The sequence below is a fragment of the Carassius carassius genome, chromosome 10 (genome assembly GCF_963082965.1).
Source record: "Carassius carassius chromosome 10, fCarCar2.1, whole genome shotgun sequence".
NCBI classification, from domain to species: Eukaryota; Metazoa; Chordata; class Actinopteri; order Cypriniformes; family Cyprinidae; genus Carassius; species Carassius carassius.
The window spans coordinates 22,630,855-22,649,072 of NC_081764.1; the positions used below are offsets into that span (position 1 = coordinate 22,630,855).

Here is an 18,218-nt window from a genome sequence, read left to right on the forward strand (position 1 = left end):
AACTCGAGATATTTAAGAAGTTAATTGAGATATGATTGACCATTATTGAAGACACCTGATGTTAACAAGCAGAATCAACAAACAAGAAAATCACAATTTGTGTGTCACCATTATAGTGGTCAGTGTTTGCTTTAGTTGGGATCTTGACCCTTCAGTTATTAACTTTATTTTGTGTGGCTGTGGTAACTGGGTTATAACATACATACAGACCATAGCAAAGGCAATCATGTGGTATTGATTGTGGTTTCAACTAATTGTCATGGAGTGACCTGAATGCCTGAGTTGGGGTTTCTTTATTGCGTACATAAATTAGGTGGAAAAAAAAGAGATCCAGCACTTTTGGCATAATACGACATGTTTTTAAAAGTTAGTTCTACTACATAAAGAAAGAATTATTCAGTCTAGACACACAGACATCAAGAATAAGTGTGAGCATCACAACGTTGACCATCAAAAAAGCATGTTGTAGCCAAAAAAAACTTATCCATGGCTCCCATCATGCATTGCGGCATGAATAAATTATGAGCTGAATTGTCTTTGTAACATTTTATTCTTAACTATATTTTATTTTTGTGGTTTTTATGTGAATTTTTAGTATCTAGCTTTGTTCAGAGTAGATCTGTTTATATGAATATGCTGCTTGTCACCGTTGTTGTAGATGTAGATTCATATGCTAATTCCTGTTATCTGTGTGTGCCTTAAATTAACAACAAAGGGGATTTACTATTAAAAATAAAACATGGAAGAAGTGTTGTGTGATTATTCCTTAGAAAATTATGTTCGTTTCATTTTAATAGTAGTAGTAGTGGGCTATGTACATTCTGCTGAACAATAGTAATAGATTTCTGGCAAATATTTTCTCCTGATAAGCCCGAAAATAACTTAAATTACACTTTCAGTTTTGATCGTACAGATAAGAGCAATACATCAATCGAATCTGTAAAGGGTCTACTTTTTTTTTTAATGGACATAATAACAACAGAACTTTGTGCATTTATAAAATATAACAAACAAGGTGTGCTGTCTGCAGCCTTTATCTGCGCTGATCTTCATTTACAAACACGTCATTAAAATGAACTGTAACTCCGTGAATACTCAACGAAGAGACATGAGAAAGGTATCTATTGAAAGCCTGACATGTCTACTTTTAAACTAAACAAGTGCTGCCGAAAACAGATATTCTGTGATAAAGTAATCCATATGAAAACAACGCGATGTCCGTTTTTCACGTGTCCCTTCATCATATCTAATGTGACCACGCCCCTGCGCTGAATGCTCTATTCAGATTATAATGTTCCAAACTGAAGCGCGCGGCTTGAATACGCCCATAACAGAAGACAACGCAGTGAGACTGTTCAAGTTCTTTTTATTTTACTGTTTGCTTCGCGATGGGAGGAATAAGACATAATTAACCCCGAAAAGATGTGATGTGGTTGAGGATTTGAGATTTGTATTTCGTCAGAAAAAAAGGATGAAGTGCTTTATTCAGCAGAGATCATAAACATGAGTAAGTCTCTTTTTATTTATTTATATACTTGTTCTAGTTTTCACATAATGTGTAAACATTTTACTAGTTAGACTTTTTCCAAAGACTTTTTCCAAACTATAATTCCTGACAAAATGTATAATCAGGTGAAACATTATGAAGTTTCAATTCAAAAGCTTGATGTAAATAATATAAATGTAACAAATAAATGTAACTGTAACAAATGTAATAACAATGGTGTTCTTTCAATTTATCCCCCCTAATAAACCTGAAAAAATATTCTCAACTCTTTTCAACATTAATAATAATAATGATAATGATGATAATAATAATAAATGTTTTTTTTTTTTTTTGTAGAAAATAAGATTGTTAAAAGGATTTCTGAAGGATTGTGTGACTGGAGTAATGATGCAAAAAATTCAGTTTGAAAGTCAGCTTTGATTGTTCCTAATAAACTGTTTAACTGCTCCCCCAAGTGGATATTAAATTATGTTGTGGGATAATTAAATATATTTTAAATAAACTACAAACATAAAATTATATAGATTTATTTTGTCCTCACATTCTTTCTTGTAACTCCTCCCGCTCAGTCACTTACCTGACTGAAAGGCTCATTATGCAGCTCATTATGCGGGCCTTTGTCTTCTCAGGTGTGAATCACAATGATATTCATGATAGTTGACGCCTACTCGCATATGACTTTTACCAACAAAAGTGTCTTAGAAAATTTAAATCAATATATTGTTTTCTGTAAGTGAGTAAACAAGATGATTTTCACATAATTTAGAAAGAAAAATTCTAGGCTACAAGCTCCAGTTCTCAAAAATCCCTGGAACCAATGTTCTGTATGTGTTTTATTGCCTTATTCAAGTGATTTAACATTTTTAGTTTTTCACTAACCACGCATATTTTTTTTTTTCTCAAAAACACAATCATGTACATACATGCTGCTCACATATTATTATAGCCCAGTATGTGCTGATTACATTGAGATTAGACTTTACCCATTTAGATATTTATAAGAAACTGAAAAAAGCACAAATGTTGGGGCATGACAAAACTTCTCCAGGCCCCCAAAATACCCTTAGACTCCAGAGGGTTAAGGGTGGCCTCCGTGGCCCTGATGAGATGGTAGATGGTCTCCATGGCCATGACAGGGCAGGCGCTGAGTTCCTGGATGGCCTCCATTGCCATGAAAGGATAGGACGAGCGCTCAGGAAGTTCGGCTGAGACGTGACAAGGCTCTGGAAGTTCCGCAGAGACGTGAAGAGGCTCTGGTAGTCCAGCAGAGACGTGAAGAGGCTCTGGTAGTTTAGCAGAGACGTGAAGAGGCTCTGGTAGTTTAGCAGAGACGTGAAAAGGCTCTGCTAGATCCGTGGTGATTTGACTGGGTTCAGGAAGATCAACGGTGGCTTGACTGGGTTCAGGAAGATCAACGGTGGCTTGACTGGGTTCCGGAAGATCAACGGTGGCTTGACTTGGTTCCGGAAGATCAACGGTGGCTTGACTTCATTCAGGAAGATCAATGGTGACTTGACTTGACTCAGGAAGATCAACGGTGAATTGCCTTGTCTCATGAAGATCATTGGTGACTTGCCCTTGCCCATGAAGAACACTGGTGACTTGACCTTGCTCATGAAGAACACTGGTGACTTGACCTTGCCCATGAAGATCATTGGTGACTTGACTTGACTCATGAGGTCTAACTGTGGTGTTGCTTGACTCATGAGTGTTAATGGTGACTAGACCTGACTCTGGAGGGTCAACGGGGACCTGACTCGACTCTGGAGGGTCAACGGGGACCTGACTCGACTCTGGAGGCTAAACAGGGACCTGACTCGACTCTGGAGGGACCACGGGGACCTGACTCGACTCTGAAGGGACCACGGGGACCTGACTCGACTCTGGAGGGACCACGGGGACCTGTCTCGACTCTGGAGGGTCAACGGGGACCTGACTCGACTCTGGAGGGACCACGGGGACCTGACTCGACTCTGGAGGGACCACGGGGACCTGACTCGACTCTGGAGGGACCACGGGGACCTGACTCAAGTCTGGAGGGACCACGGGGACCTGGTCAGCGGGGACCTGACTTAACTCTTGACTTTCACCTGTGGCTGCCATCCTGTGCAGTGGCACAGGACCGGCAGCCATCTTGTGCAGTGGCGCTGGGCGGGCGCCCATCTTGTGCAGTTGTGAACCCCAAAAAATCCAGGATCTCCAGCTCCTTTATCTCCCACTCAGTCACAGGGTTATCAAGGCAGGCGTTAAAAAGGTCTTTAAGTGCCTCATCATTGTACCCCATTCCTACCGCCATGGCCCAAAATAATTGCGCCAAACCACCCACCTCACTCCCCTCTTGACGGAGGGTGATTAGGTTTCAGAACCTCCCTCTCCGCTCCTCCATGCTGGCTGGGGAACGGATATGAAATCCGACACTGCTGGATCTGGGCATGATGGAGTCCTTCTGTAACGAATGCACACAGGAAACGAGAGATCCAATTGCAGTGTTTTAATGGGTAATCCATAAAAAAAAATCCAAAAACAGAGCTAAAAAAATATAAAAAGCAATGCTAGAGGTCAATAAAAGGGAAGCATCCCAAAAACAAGAAACATGAAAAAACAAGGGAACACGAGAAAACCGGATGACGGAAAACAAGGACTCCATGAAACAGATGGACAGGTGCAAACGATGAAGGTGGAGACAGCTGATTGCAATTAACAGGTGTGCAATTAACAGTGATGAATGGGACAAAGACTTGTGGGAAATGTAGTGCCTGCAGTGGGGTGACTATGGGGAAGTGAGACTACTAGTGGACACCCAGGGAAACACAGACCAGACACTGTGACAAAGACAATGATTCAACCTCTGGGGTCAGATGGATTACTGTCACAGTCACTGTGCTGTTTTTAAAGCATCTTTAGGATTTACAGAGATTAGGGCTGTGAATCTTTGGGTAGGCAGTGATTCGATTCGATTCACGATTCATAGGTTTTCGATTCGATTCAAGAACGATTTTTCAAATTTTAGAATGATTCGTTTCACAATTAAATTCGATTTGATTCGATTATAACAATTTGATTCTGAACTCTTTAAGTGCATTTACAGGATTATTTAAATGTTTCCCCTAAATTCTTTAAATGCTTAGTCAGGGGGCAAATTACACCAGCCATTATAGCCATAGGTTAGAAAAAAAAAAACTGTTAGATGGTAGTTTAATGATGATATGGCATGACATGGCATACGTAAAAATGAATGTAAGCCAAGATTTTAAAAAAGAGCTTTAAAAGTATTATGTATAAACTAAACATTTTGTCACACCAGGGGCATAGCCATCATTTCAGAAGTGACAGAAATGTCAAATACAATCATTTTATGTTTGTCGTATATGTATTATCATAATTATTATTATTATTTTTTTTTTTACAAGTAATTCTCCTATTTTTTTTATTACTTTTAATTAGCTGTAAGAAATCAAATACACTGACAATAATCAATCATTTGTAATCAATTTTTTTTTTTTTTAATTCAGTTTAGCTGCAGATAAAGACTGGCACATCTTTCAGTGTGAAAACTTTATCTCATTTTCTATAGTAGCTATTTAACTTTACTTCTCCAACAGCGAATGATGATTCTGAGAAAACGTGCCAGATGTCTGTTTTCTCAAGCGACCAACGCTACTTTCATACATCTGATTATCAGATAAACCTTGCGCTCTTATTTCAAGATTGTTGTTAATGCTGTGGTTATTTTAACAGTTTCCTTCATACATTCAGTTCATCAGCATTGTTAAACACATTTATCATACAAATGGAACTGTGTGTATGATTTAGATACATTTCTGCTCTGTCCATGCAATAAATACACAGCTTTCGACTGCTCCGGTAACGCCGTTGGCAAGATGCAGAGAGCAATTAAACTACAGAAAAGTAAAGCTACTTCACTTTAGTATTACTAAGTCTCAGGCGGTAATAGTGGAGCACGTAAAGGACAGATAAGAGGCACGATTCACAAACACTCTTCAAGGTCTCCATTAATTCGTGCTAGAGATGGATTATTTTCTTAAAAATCTTAATTCATTTTTTTCCTGTAGAAATAAAGTAATATGCATCTGGTACAGCATGAGGGTGAGTAAAAGATGATCTTAATCCAAGATCAGTATAGACTAATAAGAATAAAATGCAACCCCTTGTGTACTTGAGAACTGTGTTTTAATCAAGAGCTTTAAAGAAATAGAAATATTTGCATAATATCAGGTGTCTGAAGATCAAGATACCAGTCATTCAAAGGTGATATGTCTGAACAAAATAAGATTCTTGTCTGATGAGGGCAATGGATCTCTGGTACTACCACTACATCCTCTGGGTCAGCATCATAATTTTGTTTATGGAATAGTTGCTCCACTCCAAGGAAATTGAGAAAGGATATGTATTATAGTCTAAAGCCCTATTCGGACGGGACTAGTTTTCTAAACTACTTTTGAGTTTCGATTCTTGCCATCTGACGTCTGCGATTTTCATGTACCAATTCGGACAGGACTAACATCTCCGTGTTTATTACAAAGGTGGGAGGGTCTGATTTGTGCATCTGGGCGTCACAGAGATCACGCGCTCTGTATGCGTGCATTGCATTCATTCAGAATGATTGGCATTAGTATTATTACACAATAAATACTAAATGGCTAGTATAGCAAAACCAAATGATTGACGTTAGTATTATTACACGATAAATACTAAATGGCTAGTATAGCAAAACCATGTTAATGTGTGTTTCCTTTAGTTTAACTTGTTTTAACTTTTATTTTATTTTTAATTTTTTTGTGTAGTAGGCTTAACCTACCGTATGTTTAATTTTCATAAAGGTACTTATGTAATTAAAACATGTAACTGAGTGCATAAATGAACGTGAGTAATCTTACCTGATGCTGATATTACAATAGCCGGTATTAACAGTTTACGTGATCTTGCTCTTGATTTTATTATTATTATTATTATTTTTTTAATTATTATTTCTTTGCCAGTAAGCAAATAAATCAAACATGCGCGTGGTAAGAGCATCTACGGTAATTCACGTTGGCCAAAACACACAAGGAAACGCGTTGTGAAATAAAATATCTCTGGCAATCACAGACATTTGCATTCGGACAGGATTAGTTTTCTCAGAGGATCACTGAGTTTGCTGAAAAACAGTAGGTAATTTGCTCTGGAATTATCACAGAGGTTGTGTGAGAAAAACACAGACGTGGCAGATTCGGATGGGATTAAAATCACCAAGTACGTCTGTGAAACACATATTTCTCTAACGACCCCCTGTAAAACTAGTCCCGTCCGAATAGGGCTTAAGAATTCAAACTACTTTGAACTCCCAAACAACATATTTAAATCTTAAAATATTTCAAACAAATATACAGTCAAAAAGTTTTGGCAGTGACATAAATTTTGTGTTTTGCAAAGTTTGCTGCTTCAGCTTTTGTAGTTTATTTTCCCACATTTCTATGGTATACTAAAAAACAACAGCATATCGGAAGTTTAAAAGGCTTTTATTGGCAAAAGTTTATATTGAGTCCATATTTAGTGTTGAGCCTTGTTCTTCATGGCCTGGCAATTTGCTCAAGCATGCTGGATATTAGCTTCTGGGCCAAATCCTGACTGATGGTGGTCCATTCTTGAATTATCAGTTCTCGGAGTTGATCACAATTTGTGGGATTCTGCTTAAGGACCGACCATAGGTTCTCTATGGGATTGAGGTCCGGGGAGTTGCCTGGCCACAGATCCCAAAAAATTTCAATGTAATGATCTTTGAGCCACTTCTTCATCAGTCTTGCTTTGTGACATGGTGCTCCATCATACTTGAAAATACACAGATCATCCAAATTGCTTATGTTTTATTGGAAGAAGTCTGTCTTGCAGGGCGTTTTGATACCATTCTTTATTCCTTTTAGTGTTTTTGAGCAGAATTAGAAGAGCCCAGTCCCTTGGTTGAAAAGCAACCCCACACATGGATGCTTCACTGTTGGCACAACACAGGACTCATGGTAGCGTTCACATTTTGTTCTCCGAACGATTTTCCAGATGTCCCAAACAGTCGGATGGGAGCTTCATTAGAGAAAATAACTTTGTACCAGTCTTCTGATGTCCAATCCTTGTACTTCCTGCATAATTTCAGTCTGTCTTTGATGTTTTATTGGAGAGAAGTGGCTTCTTTGCTGCCCTTCTTGACACCTGGCCATTGTCCAAATGTCTTGGCCTCAATGTGCTTGTAGATGCTCTCACACCAACCTGCTGCCATTCCTGAGCAAGCTCTGCACTGGTGGTGACACGATTCTGTAGATGACTCCTCAGGAGGGCACGGTCCTTGAGCTTGCCTGACATTCTGAGACGTCCTGAAGACTTCTTTACTGCAGTCGAACCTCTCTCCTTGAAGTTCTTAAGGATCTGTTAAATGGTTCTTTCAGGTGCAATATTCTTTGTAGCAATTTCCTTGCATTTGAGGCCATTTTGATAAAAAGCAATGATGGCTGCATGTGTTTTTTTTTTTGGTTTTGTTTTTTGTAGGTAACCATTGGTAACAATTATTTTGTCAGGATCAAAAAACAGTGAAAAATGCAGCAGCGGCTGCAGCCAACAGAAGAGATTGCAGATTGGCGCCACCAGAGTAGCTGTCCTTGCCCCTAGCCCTCCCCGTAAAAACAAAACACAGAGTGCACGCATACTTCACGTGAAGGTCTAGACTAGTTCACATAAGCATTTATAGTGCATTCTTTTTCTGGAAATGTAGAATTATCACATTTGTCAAGATATGGGGCAGAAAACGTATAGATCTATATAATTTATATATAATTTCATATAGATGCTATCACACGAAGAGTGGCGTTTTTCTCAAGTCAGCATACAAATGTGATATTGATTTTATACAAATTGTATTATTATTATTGTATTGTATTTATTTATATTGTGTTCCTGTAGCTCAAATGGTAGAGCACTGCGCTGTCAAGCGCAAGGTTGGGGGTTCGAATCCCCAGGAACACATGATATGTAAAAATTGCTAGCCAGAATGCACAAGCGTCTGCTAAATGCATAAATTTGATTTTTTTTTTATTTAATTTATACGACATTTCAATAAACAAGAGGTTAATATCAAGACATTATTTATTCATTTGTAACTGCAGGTTAAAGTATTCAATGTCCCACAGAGCTGCATTAAACGGTGTGTAAAAACATCTAAATGGCACTTCAGATGCAGTTTCTGTTTTCTCTGCATCTGCAAAAAATCTATTTTGTTGATACTGATTGCATTTGCTTGTTATAGGGATGTCAAATTTCGATCATTTCAGTGATTGATCTTCATTTAAATTAACGATCAATTAATCGATTAATCGTTAACCTTAATGCTGCAAAATGCATATTGCAGCCCCATGCAGTCACCGGCATGACAGGATGTGCAAAACACACACACAAAAAAAACTTTTTCACTTGAATTAAAGGGGGTTTAGTCTGAATAAAATGCTAGTAGCAGGATTATAAAATGAATAGATGTGATTATGATTATTTGATAAAATGAAGAGAGCACGCCATACGTTTGAGATAATTTTACTTAGTTTCCTATGCCGCACGGAGACCACTGAACGCGCCTCTTTAAATAGTTTTGTTGTGCTCTTTGTATTTTAAGACACAATTGCAATGTTTTTAACTGACATTATGGAATTTTAAATAAAATAATCCCTACCTTAAATGTGGCACGCTTACATTGGCGCTGCTGCAAAACACACTGTTGCTCACATTAAATTGATCCTCCTGGATTCTGTTCCGGAAAATGTCAGATTTTGGATTTTTGTATTCAAAATAAATGTATATATTTTTATGTTTGTAGTTTATTTAGAATATATTTAATTATCCCACAACATAATATAATATTCACTTGCAAGTGCAGTTGCATTTATATTATTTACATCAAGCTTTTGAATTGTATAGTGTATATTGTTATTGAAACTTCATAATGTTTCACTTGATTATACATTTAGTTTGGAAAAAGTATAACTAGTAAAATGTTTACAAATTATTTGAAAATTAGTACAAGTATATAAATAAAAAGAGACTTACTCATGTTTATAATCTCTGCTGAATAAAGCACTTCATTCTTTTTTTCTGAGAAAATCTAAAATCCTAGTAATCCACATCACATCTTTTTGGGGTGAATTATGTCTTATTCCTGTTATCACAAAATAAAAAAACTTGAAGTCGAAACTTGGAGTCTTGCTGCTTCATTGTTTTCTGTTGTATGGACGTATTCAAGCCGCGTGCTCAAGTGAATCATAATCTTAAATAGCGCGTTCAGCGCGTGGACGTGGTCGCATTAGATATAATGAAGGGAGACATGAAAGACGACATAGCGTTGTTTTCATACGGATTACTTTATCACAGAATATTCGCTTTTGGTAGCAGTTGTTTAGTTTAAAAGTAAACATGTCAAGCTTTCTATAGATATTTCCCTCATGTCTCTTCGTTGATTATTCACTGAGTTGCAGTTCATTTTAATGACGTGTGTCTAAATGAAGATCACTGCAGACAAAGGCTGCAGATAGCACACCTTGTTTGTTAGCTTTTTTTTTATAAATGCACAAAGTTTTGTTGTTATTATGTCTGTATACAAAAAAAAGTAGACCCTTTACAGATTTGATTGATGTATTGTTTTTATCTGTACGATCAAAACTGAAAGTGTAATTTAAGTTATTTTCGGGGGTTATCAGGAGAAAGTGCCTCATAATGCGTATACGTGTTAATCGACTCCAAAAGGTTAAGTTTAAATCACATGTTGGCTTCTCTTAACCTAAAAGGAGTGACAACATTTATAAGTTCATTTATCTTTTTGACACTTGTGTGTTGCTGTTTCATCAAACCCTATCAGGGAAGATTCAAGATAAAATTTGTTGTAAAAACCACATCATGAGATACAACTGGATTCAACATTCAATTGGATCGCTAATTATCCACATGGGTCATTGATCCTTGGACCCCATTGATTACTGGTGTTTTTGGCTATATTGTCATTTGCTTTGATTAAAATTATGTTGGTCCTTTATTGTAGTTTATACAATGTAACAAATACTTTTTGTTCTATTGCAGTTTTCTTTATTGGCCGAAACCTTAGCCCATGAAAGACAGGACATACAAATTTGTAAGAAAGCACAGGAAAAGGTGAGTTTGTGTGGACTTCATGTACCATGAATACCCCTTTGTGTAATAATTATATATATTAGGGCTGGGTAAGTTAACGCATTATTAGAAGGAGTGGGGGGGGTGCAGTAACACACGGCCCGCTCACAATATATTGCTTTACAGATCTATCAATTATGCAGCTCAGAAATATTCACGCAGTTATGCTGCACATGTATCAGAAGATCTGCGCTCCGGCATGGTTAGCACTCCGCTCATACTACATGCAGGGCTGTCGCTAGTGGGGTGAAAGGTAATGATGATGGTGGTGATCTTGTCAAGTGATCAGGTGGTGATCACTTGACGGTGGCGCTAATACAAAACCGCTGCCTCCGTGACGTGCTCTGCAGTTGTTTTTGTGTTTTTGTTAGTTTGTCCTGTCTTTAGTTATATTCCTGCAATCAATTTCACCAGGGACAAATTGCTACATCTCCCGATATATTACCAGTTTTCAACTATTCTGATGTTTTGCTGGACATTTTTGTCAATGGGGCAGCTGCACTGATCACACGCTTCAGGAGGATGCGAAGACGGGGAAAGAGCTGGCGCGCTGATGAGACTCAGAAAACGCATACTTCAAACGCCGTTGCGTAGCATCCATCCGGCAAATCTCTGCTCACTACCCAACAAAACGGATGAACTCCTTCTGCTCTCCTGGACAAATAAGGATTTCTCACACTCTGTTGCTCTGTGTTTCACGGAAATCTGGCTGAATGACGTCATACAGCTCCATCTGCCGGGCTTTCAGCTGTTCAGAGCGGGCCGCGAAGCAGAATCAACGGGGAAATCGCGGGACATGCTTTTACATCAACGAAAGGTTGAGTACAGATGTAACAGTGTTACATAAAATGTGCTGTTCAGATCTAGAAACTATTCATTAACTGCAAGCCATTCTATTCGCCATGGGAGTTTCACTCGTTCATTCTGGTGAGTGTTTTACATTCCTCCGCAAGCGCACGTAAGCCTGGCTTTACAGAAACTCGCTGATCAGATCACAGAGACAGAACAACTACCCCCCCACTGTTCACTGTTACACCACAATAAAGGACGTATATCACTCTGTTCCATGAGTAACTTTGGGATGTTCTGATCACTGTTTGGTTCATCTTATACCAACCTACAGGCAGAAACTAAAATCAACTTAACTTGTATTTAAGGACTGTAAAAAGATGGACTAATGAAGCAGAGCAGGATTTTACAATCTTGTTTTCACCTCACTGATTGGAGTGTTTTTGAAGCTGCTGCCACTGATCTGGACAGACTCACAGAGACTGTAAAATCTTATATCAGTTTCTGTGAGGATATGTGTATTCCTACCAGGACTCATCTAACTTACAACAATGACAAACCGTGGTTCACTGCAAAACTCAGACTGCTTCGTCAGGCCAAAGAAGATGCTAACAGGAAGCGGGGCAATGTCTTGTATAAACAGGCTAAATACACACTGGAAAAGGAAATCAGAGTGACAAAGAGGAATTATTCTGGAAAAATAAGGACTAAGTTCACTTCCAATGACTCCGCATCAGTGTGGAAAAGTCTGAAAGAGATCACCAACTACAAGACACCATCCCCCAGAACTGTGGAGAATCAACGATTGGCAGATGATCTTAACGAGTTTTACTGCAGGTTTGAAAGAAGAACACCCATCACCTGCCCTGAACGCCCCTCCACACAACCATTAAAATCTCCTGCAACCACCCTGAACGCTTCTCCACACAAACGTTCACACCATTCACAACTCCTGCAACCTGCCCTGAACGCCTCTCCACACAACCGTTCACACCATTCACAACTCAACACAAGGTAGAGGAACACTTTTCCAACTCTGACCACCGACGCATGTGGCAGGCCATCCAGATCATCAGTGACTACAAGTCAAGCAACTCCACTCCAACGGTCACAGACGTCTCCTTCCTTAACAAGCTAAGTGACTTTAATGGTCACTTCAACAGCGACAGCAAGGAGACGGCCACCAAAATTACACACTCAGCAGACCACCAACCTCTCAAACTCACCTCCACAGATGTCCACACTGCATTGAGCCGGATCAACGCACGGCCCGGATGGCATTCCTTGACGTCAAGTCAAGTCACCTTTATTTATATAGCACTTTAAACAAAATGCATTGCGTTAAAGCAACTGAACAACATTCATTAGGAAAACATTGTGCCAATAATGCAAAATGATAGTTAAAGGCAGTTTATCATTGAATTCAGTGATATCATCTCTGTTCAGTTAAATAGTGTCTGTGCATTTATTTCCAATCAAGTCAATGATATCGCTGTAAATGAAGTGACCCCAACTAAGCAAGCCAGAGGCGACAGCGGAAAGGAACCGAAACTCCATCGGTGACAGGATGGAGAAAAAAACCTTGGGAGAAACCAGGCTCAGTTGGGGGGTCAGTTCTCCTCTGACCAGACAAAACCAGTAGTTCAATTCCAGGCTGCAGCTAAGTCAGACACCTGGTGGTCCTCTGAGACAGGGTCTTTACAGGGGATCTGTATCTGGGGCTCTAGTTGTCCTGGTCTCCACTGTCTTTCAGGGCAGTAGAGGTCCTTTCTAGGTGCTGATCCACCATCTGGTCTGGATACGTACTGGATCCGGGTGACTGCAGTGACCCTCTGATCTGGATACAGACTGGATCTGTTGTTGAACATGTCTCCAGCTTCAAATTCCAGGGAACCACCATCTCGGAGGACCTGTCCTGGGCCACAAACACCTCCATCCTGGTCAAGAAGGCTCATCAGTGCCTTTTCTTCCTCAGGACACTGAAGAAGTACCAGCTGTCTTCAACCATCCTGGTGAACTTTTACTAGTGTGCGATCGAGAGCATCCTGACCAGTTGCATCACAGTCTGGTATGGGAACTGCTCAGTGGCTGACCGCAAAGCACTGCAGAGGGTGGTGAAAACTGCCCAACGCATCACAGGGACACCACTTCCTGCTCTTGAAGACATCCATAGGAAACGCTGTCTACGACGAGCTCGCAGCATTCTCAAGGACTCCTCTCACCCTGACCACAGACTGTTTAACCTCCTGCCCTCCGGGAGGCCCTTCAGGAGCCTCCGGACAAGGACCACAAGATTCAGGAACAGCTTTTTCCCTAAAGCTGTCTCCTTACTGAATTTTGCCATCTGACACCCCACAACACCCCCCACGCCAAACACACAGACTCCTCCCCCTCTTCAACACTGCATCTGACTGATTTATTTATTTACAACAAGCAAAAAAACAGTAACTTGCTATTACTTGCACTACTGTCTGTTCATCCAGGAACACTGAATTATCCATTTGCACACTGAAATATTTTCTATGCACTTTACTGTCCATTGCAATAGTATAAATTATGTTCATATGTTCATAGTCCTGCCTATAGTGTACATTGGGGCTGTCGCGATATACCGGTATTGACGATAACCGTGATATTCAAATAAACAATTATCGATATTGTGTTAATATAGTGTATGAGGATATACCGGTATTAGTGATAACCGCAATATTTAAAATGAACAGTTCTCTTATGATGACACCACATGTAAATACTTGGTAACTGGTACCTGGTTGAGTGCCCAGGTGGCAGTATCGTGCCTTAACTCTGACACCTGTCACACAAGAAGAAGACGCAGCACTCGCAGCTACTCTGAGGAGAGCTGTGTTCATCAGAGTAAGTTGTTATTATTTTACTAGTCATAGACTGGAAATATTATATAACCTATTAACAGCGGTTTTCTGTTTTCATATATGTAATAATCAAATCTCCATAATCATCGGGAAGAAGGAGGCGGGAACCGGCGGACAATCAAATGACACTTTAATTACAAAAATAAACACAAAACAGCGCATCAGCCCCTCACGGACGACTGATGTGCACAAATCAAAACCAAAACATAAAATAAAGCCCAGGCCTGGTCCTTTCTCGTCCTTCACTGTCGTCGCTCCAGTTTTATATCCTTCCATCTCCTCTGTGGGACTCGAGACCGGTGGTGGGTCGCAGGTGTGGCTGATTTCCCAATCACTCCACCGGCCTCGCTCGTGTTCCCACATCCCTTGGCCCCGCCCCACTCGTCACATACCCCCATCGCCCCTCGCAGGACGGGGGGTACCCTCGAGACTGCGCTCTACCCCCCCCCCTCCTTCTGGGGGGGACCGCTCATGGGGACCTGCGGGAACCTGGGGGTAGGACAGACGAGGCGAGAGAAAAGGAGATGGAAGGAGGAGCGACAGAGACGAGAGAGGGGAGAGAGGAAAAAAATAAAAAATTCCGGTTCCCAGACGCACTGCTGCTCGGCCCTCCACCAACTGGGTGATCTCCTCCGCGGAGCCTGGCGGTGGCACTGGACGGCCCTCGGCGGACGGTACGACACTCCTCCGCCGCCCGGTGGATGGCGACGGCTCCTCCGGTTTTGGGCAGCCGGCAGGAGTCCCCCGTTCAGGCGGACGGCAGCAGGCTCCGGCTCTCTGGCGAACGGCGCCGACTCCTCCGCTCCCTCACGGACGGCAGCCGCCCCTCCACATCGCGGGCGGCCGGCAGCGAGCTCGCCCGTCCCCAGCAGCTCACTCCAGCCCACCGCCTCGAGCGTCCATGGCGGCATCCTCCCCGCCAGCTCGATGGCACCGCGGATTCACCACAGCTTCGAGGGATCTTCAGCAGCGCGTCCCTCCTTCTCCCGGGCTTCGGCAACACTGTAATAATCAAATCTCCATAATCATCGGGAAGAAGGAGGCGGGAACCGGCAGACAATCAAATGACACTTTAATTACAAAAATAAACACAAAAAAGCGCATCAGCCCCTCACAGACGACTGATGCGCACCAATCAAAACCAAAACATAAAATAAAGCCCAGGCCTGGTCCTCTCTCGTCCTTCACTGTCGTCGCTCCAGTTTTATATCGTTCCATCTCCTCTGTGGGACTCGAGACCGGTGGTGGGTCGCAGGTGTGGCTGATTTCCCAATCACTCCACTGGCCTCGCTCGTGTTCCCACATCCCTCGGCCCCGCCCCACTCGTCACAATATACTTAAGTAAAGGGTGATTATTTTAATAAGCACCGCGTTTTCTTTACTTGTCTTATTTTTGTATTTGCAATCAATACGGCCTGTGCGTAGTAATACTTTATTTCTTTCTTTGTTCAAATCTATGAACAGTTACACGATTAAAACAGATCTTGAAAAACTGACATTAAACTCTGTAAAATGTTAAGTTGGTCACAGTGCCATGCACTTAATGCCTCATCTGTGGTCATTCTTCAGTAAGGTTCATTAGTTAACATTAGTTAATTACATTAGTTAACATATATAAATAACATAAATAATAATGAACAATATTTCCACAGCATTTATTAATCTTAGTTCATGTTCATTTCAGCATTTACTAATGCATTGTTAAAATCACAAGTTGTGTTTGTAAACATTAATGTACTATGAACATTGAATAACTCGATTTTTATTAACATTAACAAAGATTAATAAATTGTGTCACCTTACAGACAGGAGGTTAACCTGTTACCTAACTTAAAATTGTAACGTTTCTTACTTCAGTGTGTTACAAACATAATTTTGGTGTCTTTGGAAAGAAGATCCTTTGGGCTTTACTTTTTATCAACCAGATTTGATAATGCTCAAAAATATTAAGGTTATTTCACTTTACACTGAAGTGCCTTAAACTTTTTTTTTTTTACCACAATTAAATATTTTTTATTTGATATAAAAATACATGAAATCAGTCCTGGAGCCATCTAGAAAAGTAATTGGTTGAAAGTCACATGTCTCATGAGTTTCCATTTCAAATCTGAATAAGATATCATGAAAAATGAGACTCCTGCAAATATTTTTATGAGACTGTCTAGACCCCCCCCCCCCAATATAAAAAATATATATTTATTATTGAAGGCTTCTACAAACTATTTAGTCATTAATCACTACATAGTTTTTTTTTTTTCAATTATAAAACACTAGACAGAAACTTAGACATCATATAAGTAATTTATTTGAGCACTAGAAAAATACAATAAGAATAATACAAATAAAACTTTTTTTTACTTTGTATGCCAATTACAAAAAATCCTGAGATTGCTAGAAATGCAGCATTTACAATGAATTACAATGCAAATAAGTGCTGATGTGCTGATGGCCACTTATACAGATAATATAACACAAATGCACCATAAAGTAAATAATCAACTTCTCTATTCATATAGACGCGTTCACTTTGATAGCCGTGATTATACAGTAATAGCGATCTGATTTGCACTCAAACACATGGTAATCATGCAGATATATTCACATTCAACATAAAACACACTCTCACATATATAAAAACTGTTGAAAAATAAAACAAAGAAAAAGGCGCTCGCTATAAGTTCCGCCTCCATCAGTTGACGTGTGCGTCGGAGAGTGCGTCAGGAGCTGTCACGAGAGAGTCAGAATTAAAATTTACTATCTTTCGCTTTTCTTTCACTTTATTCTTTGTGGATCGTCTCATTCTGTTTGTGACACAAAACCATGCAATTTTTTTTACTACCAAGACGCAGTTTCGTAGCGAGTCATTCCATAACGGACACAAACAGTTCCGTCACTGAAGAACTAAAATGTATACAAAGTAATTATGATCCATATTACAACATTATTGCTTCGTTGGACTAAACGTGCTCCATGAGATGTCGTTCAGTGGACTCTTACCTTTCTAACTAAACCAGGACTTAAAGGTGTGGATGTGTTTATGACGATGAATCTGGTATGTACTGCCTTTCTATTATTCATGTTTTGATGTGTACTGCTTACACAAATGTAGCAAATACAGTCTTTATAAGCTTTCCATTGAAAAACAGCGACCTGTCGTCAATGCTTGAGGCTTAGATATTTATAATGATATATAGTTTGTCAATATTCAATTTGTCCCGTTTCATTTAATCTATTCATAAACACTGACACGTGTGAGTTTAGAGGTGTTGAGGACGCGGGCGTTCTGGTGCAGGTTCACAGGTTAAAGAGCTGGCTGTCTGGTACACTCTCAACAACCTGGAGCTTAACATGCTCAAAACAGTGGAGATGACTATGGACTTCAGGAGAAACCCCCATGCTCTCCCCCACTCACCATAATGAACAGCACTGTGACTGCAGTGGAGTCATTCAGGTTCCTGGGCACCACTATCTTTTAGGACCTGAAGTGGGACATTCACATTGACTCCATTGTGAAAAAGGCCCAGCAGAGGTTGTACTTCCTTCGCCAGCTACAGATGTTTAACCTGCTACAGGAGCTGCTGAAACAGTTCTACTCCACCATAATTGAATACATCCTCTGCACTTCAGTAACTGTCTGGTTCAGCTCAGCTTCTAAATCTGACCTCAGAAGACTACAGAGGGTAGTCCGGACTTCTGAGTGAATCATCGGTACAACCATCCCTTCTATTCAAGAACTGTACTAATCCAGAATGAGCAAAAGGGCTGGCAAAATCACTCTGGACCCCTCACATCCAGCACACTCCCTCTTTGAACTGTTGCCATCTGATCGACGCTACAGA

General features: G+C 40.2%; 1 protein-coding gene across 5 annotated transcripts in view; it reads left to right on the plus strand.

Moving 5' to 3' along the window:
- LOC132151963 (centrosomal protein of 95 kDa-like) overlaps window positions 1–18,218 on the plus strand; it is a 308,535-nt gene that overhangs the window by 172,450 nt on the left and 117,867 nt on the right. For 3 of the 5 annotated variants that reach the window (XM_059560541.1, XM_059560543.1, XM_059560544.1), the window contains one exon: window positions 10,610–10,681. The exons of the other annotated variants lie outside the window; for them this stretch is intronic. In XM_059560541.1, the coding sequence (XP_059416524.1) occupies window positions 10,610–10,681 (72 nt within the window). The remainder of the gene's footprint in view (window positions 1–10,609; window positions 10,682–18,218) is intronic. 5 annotated transcript variants of the gene reach the window in all.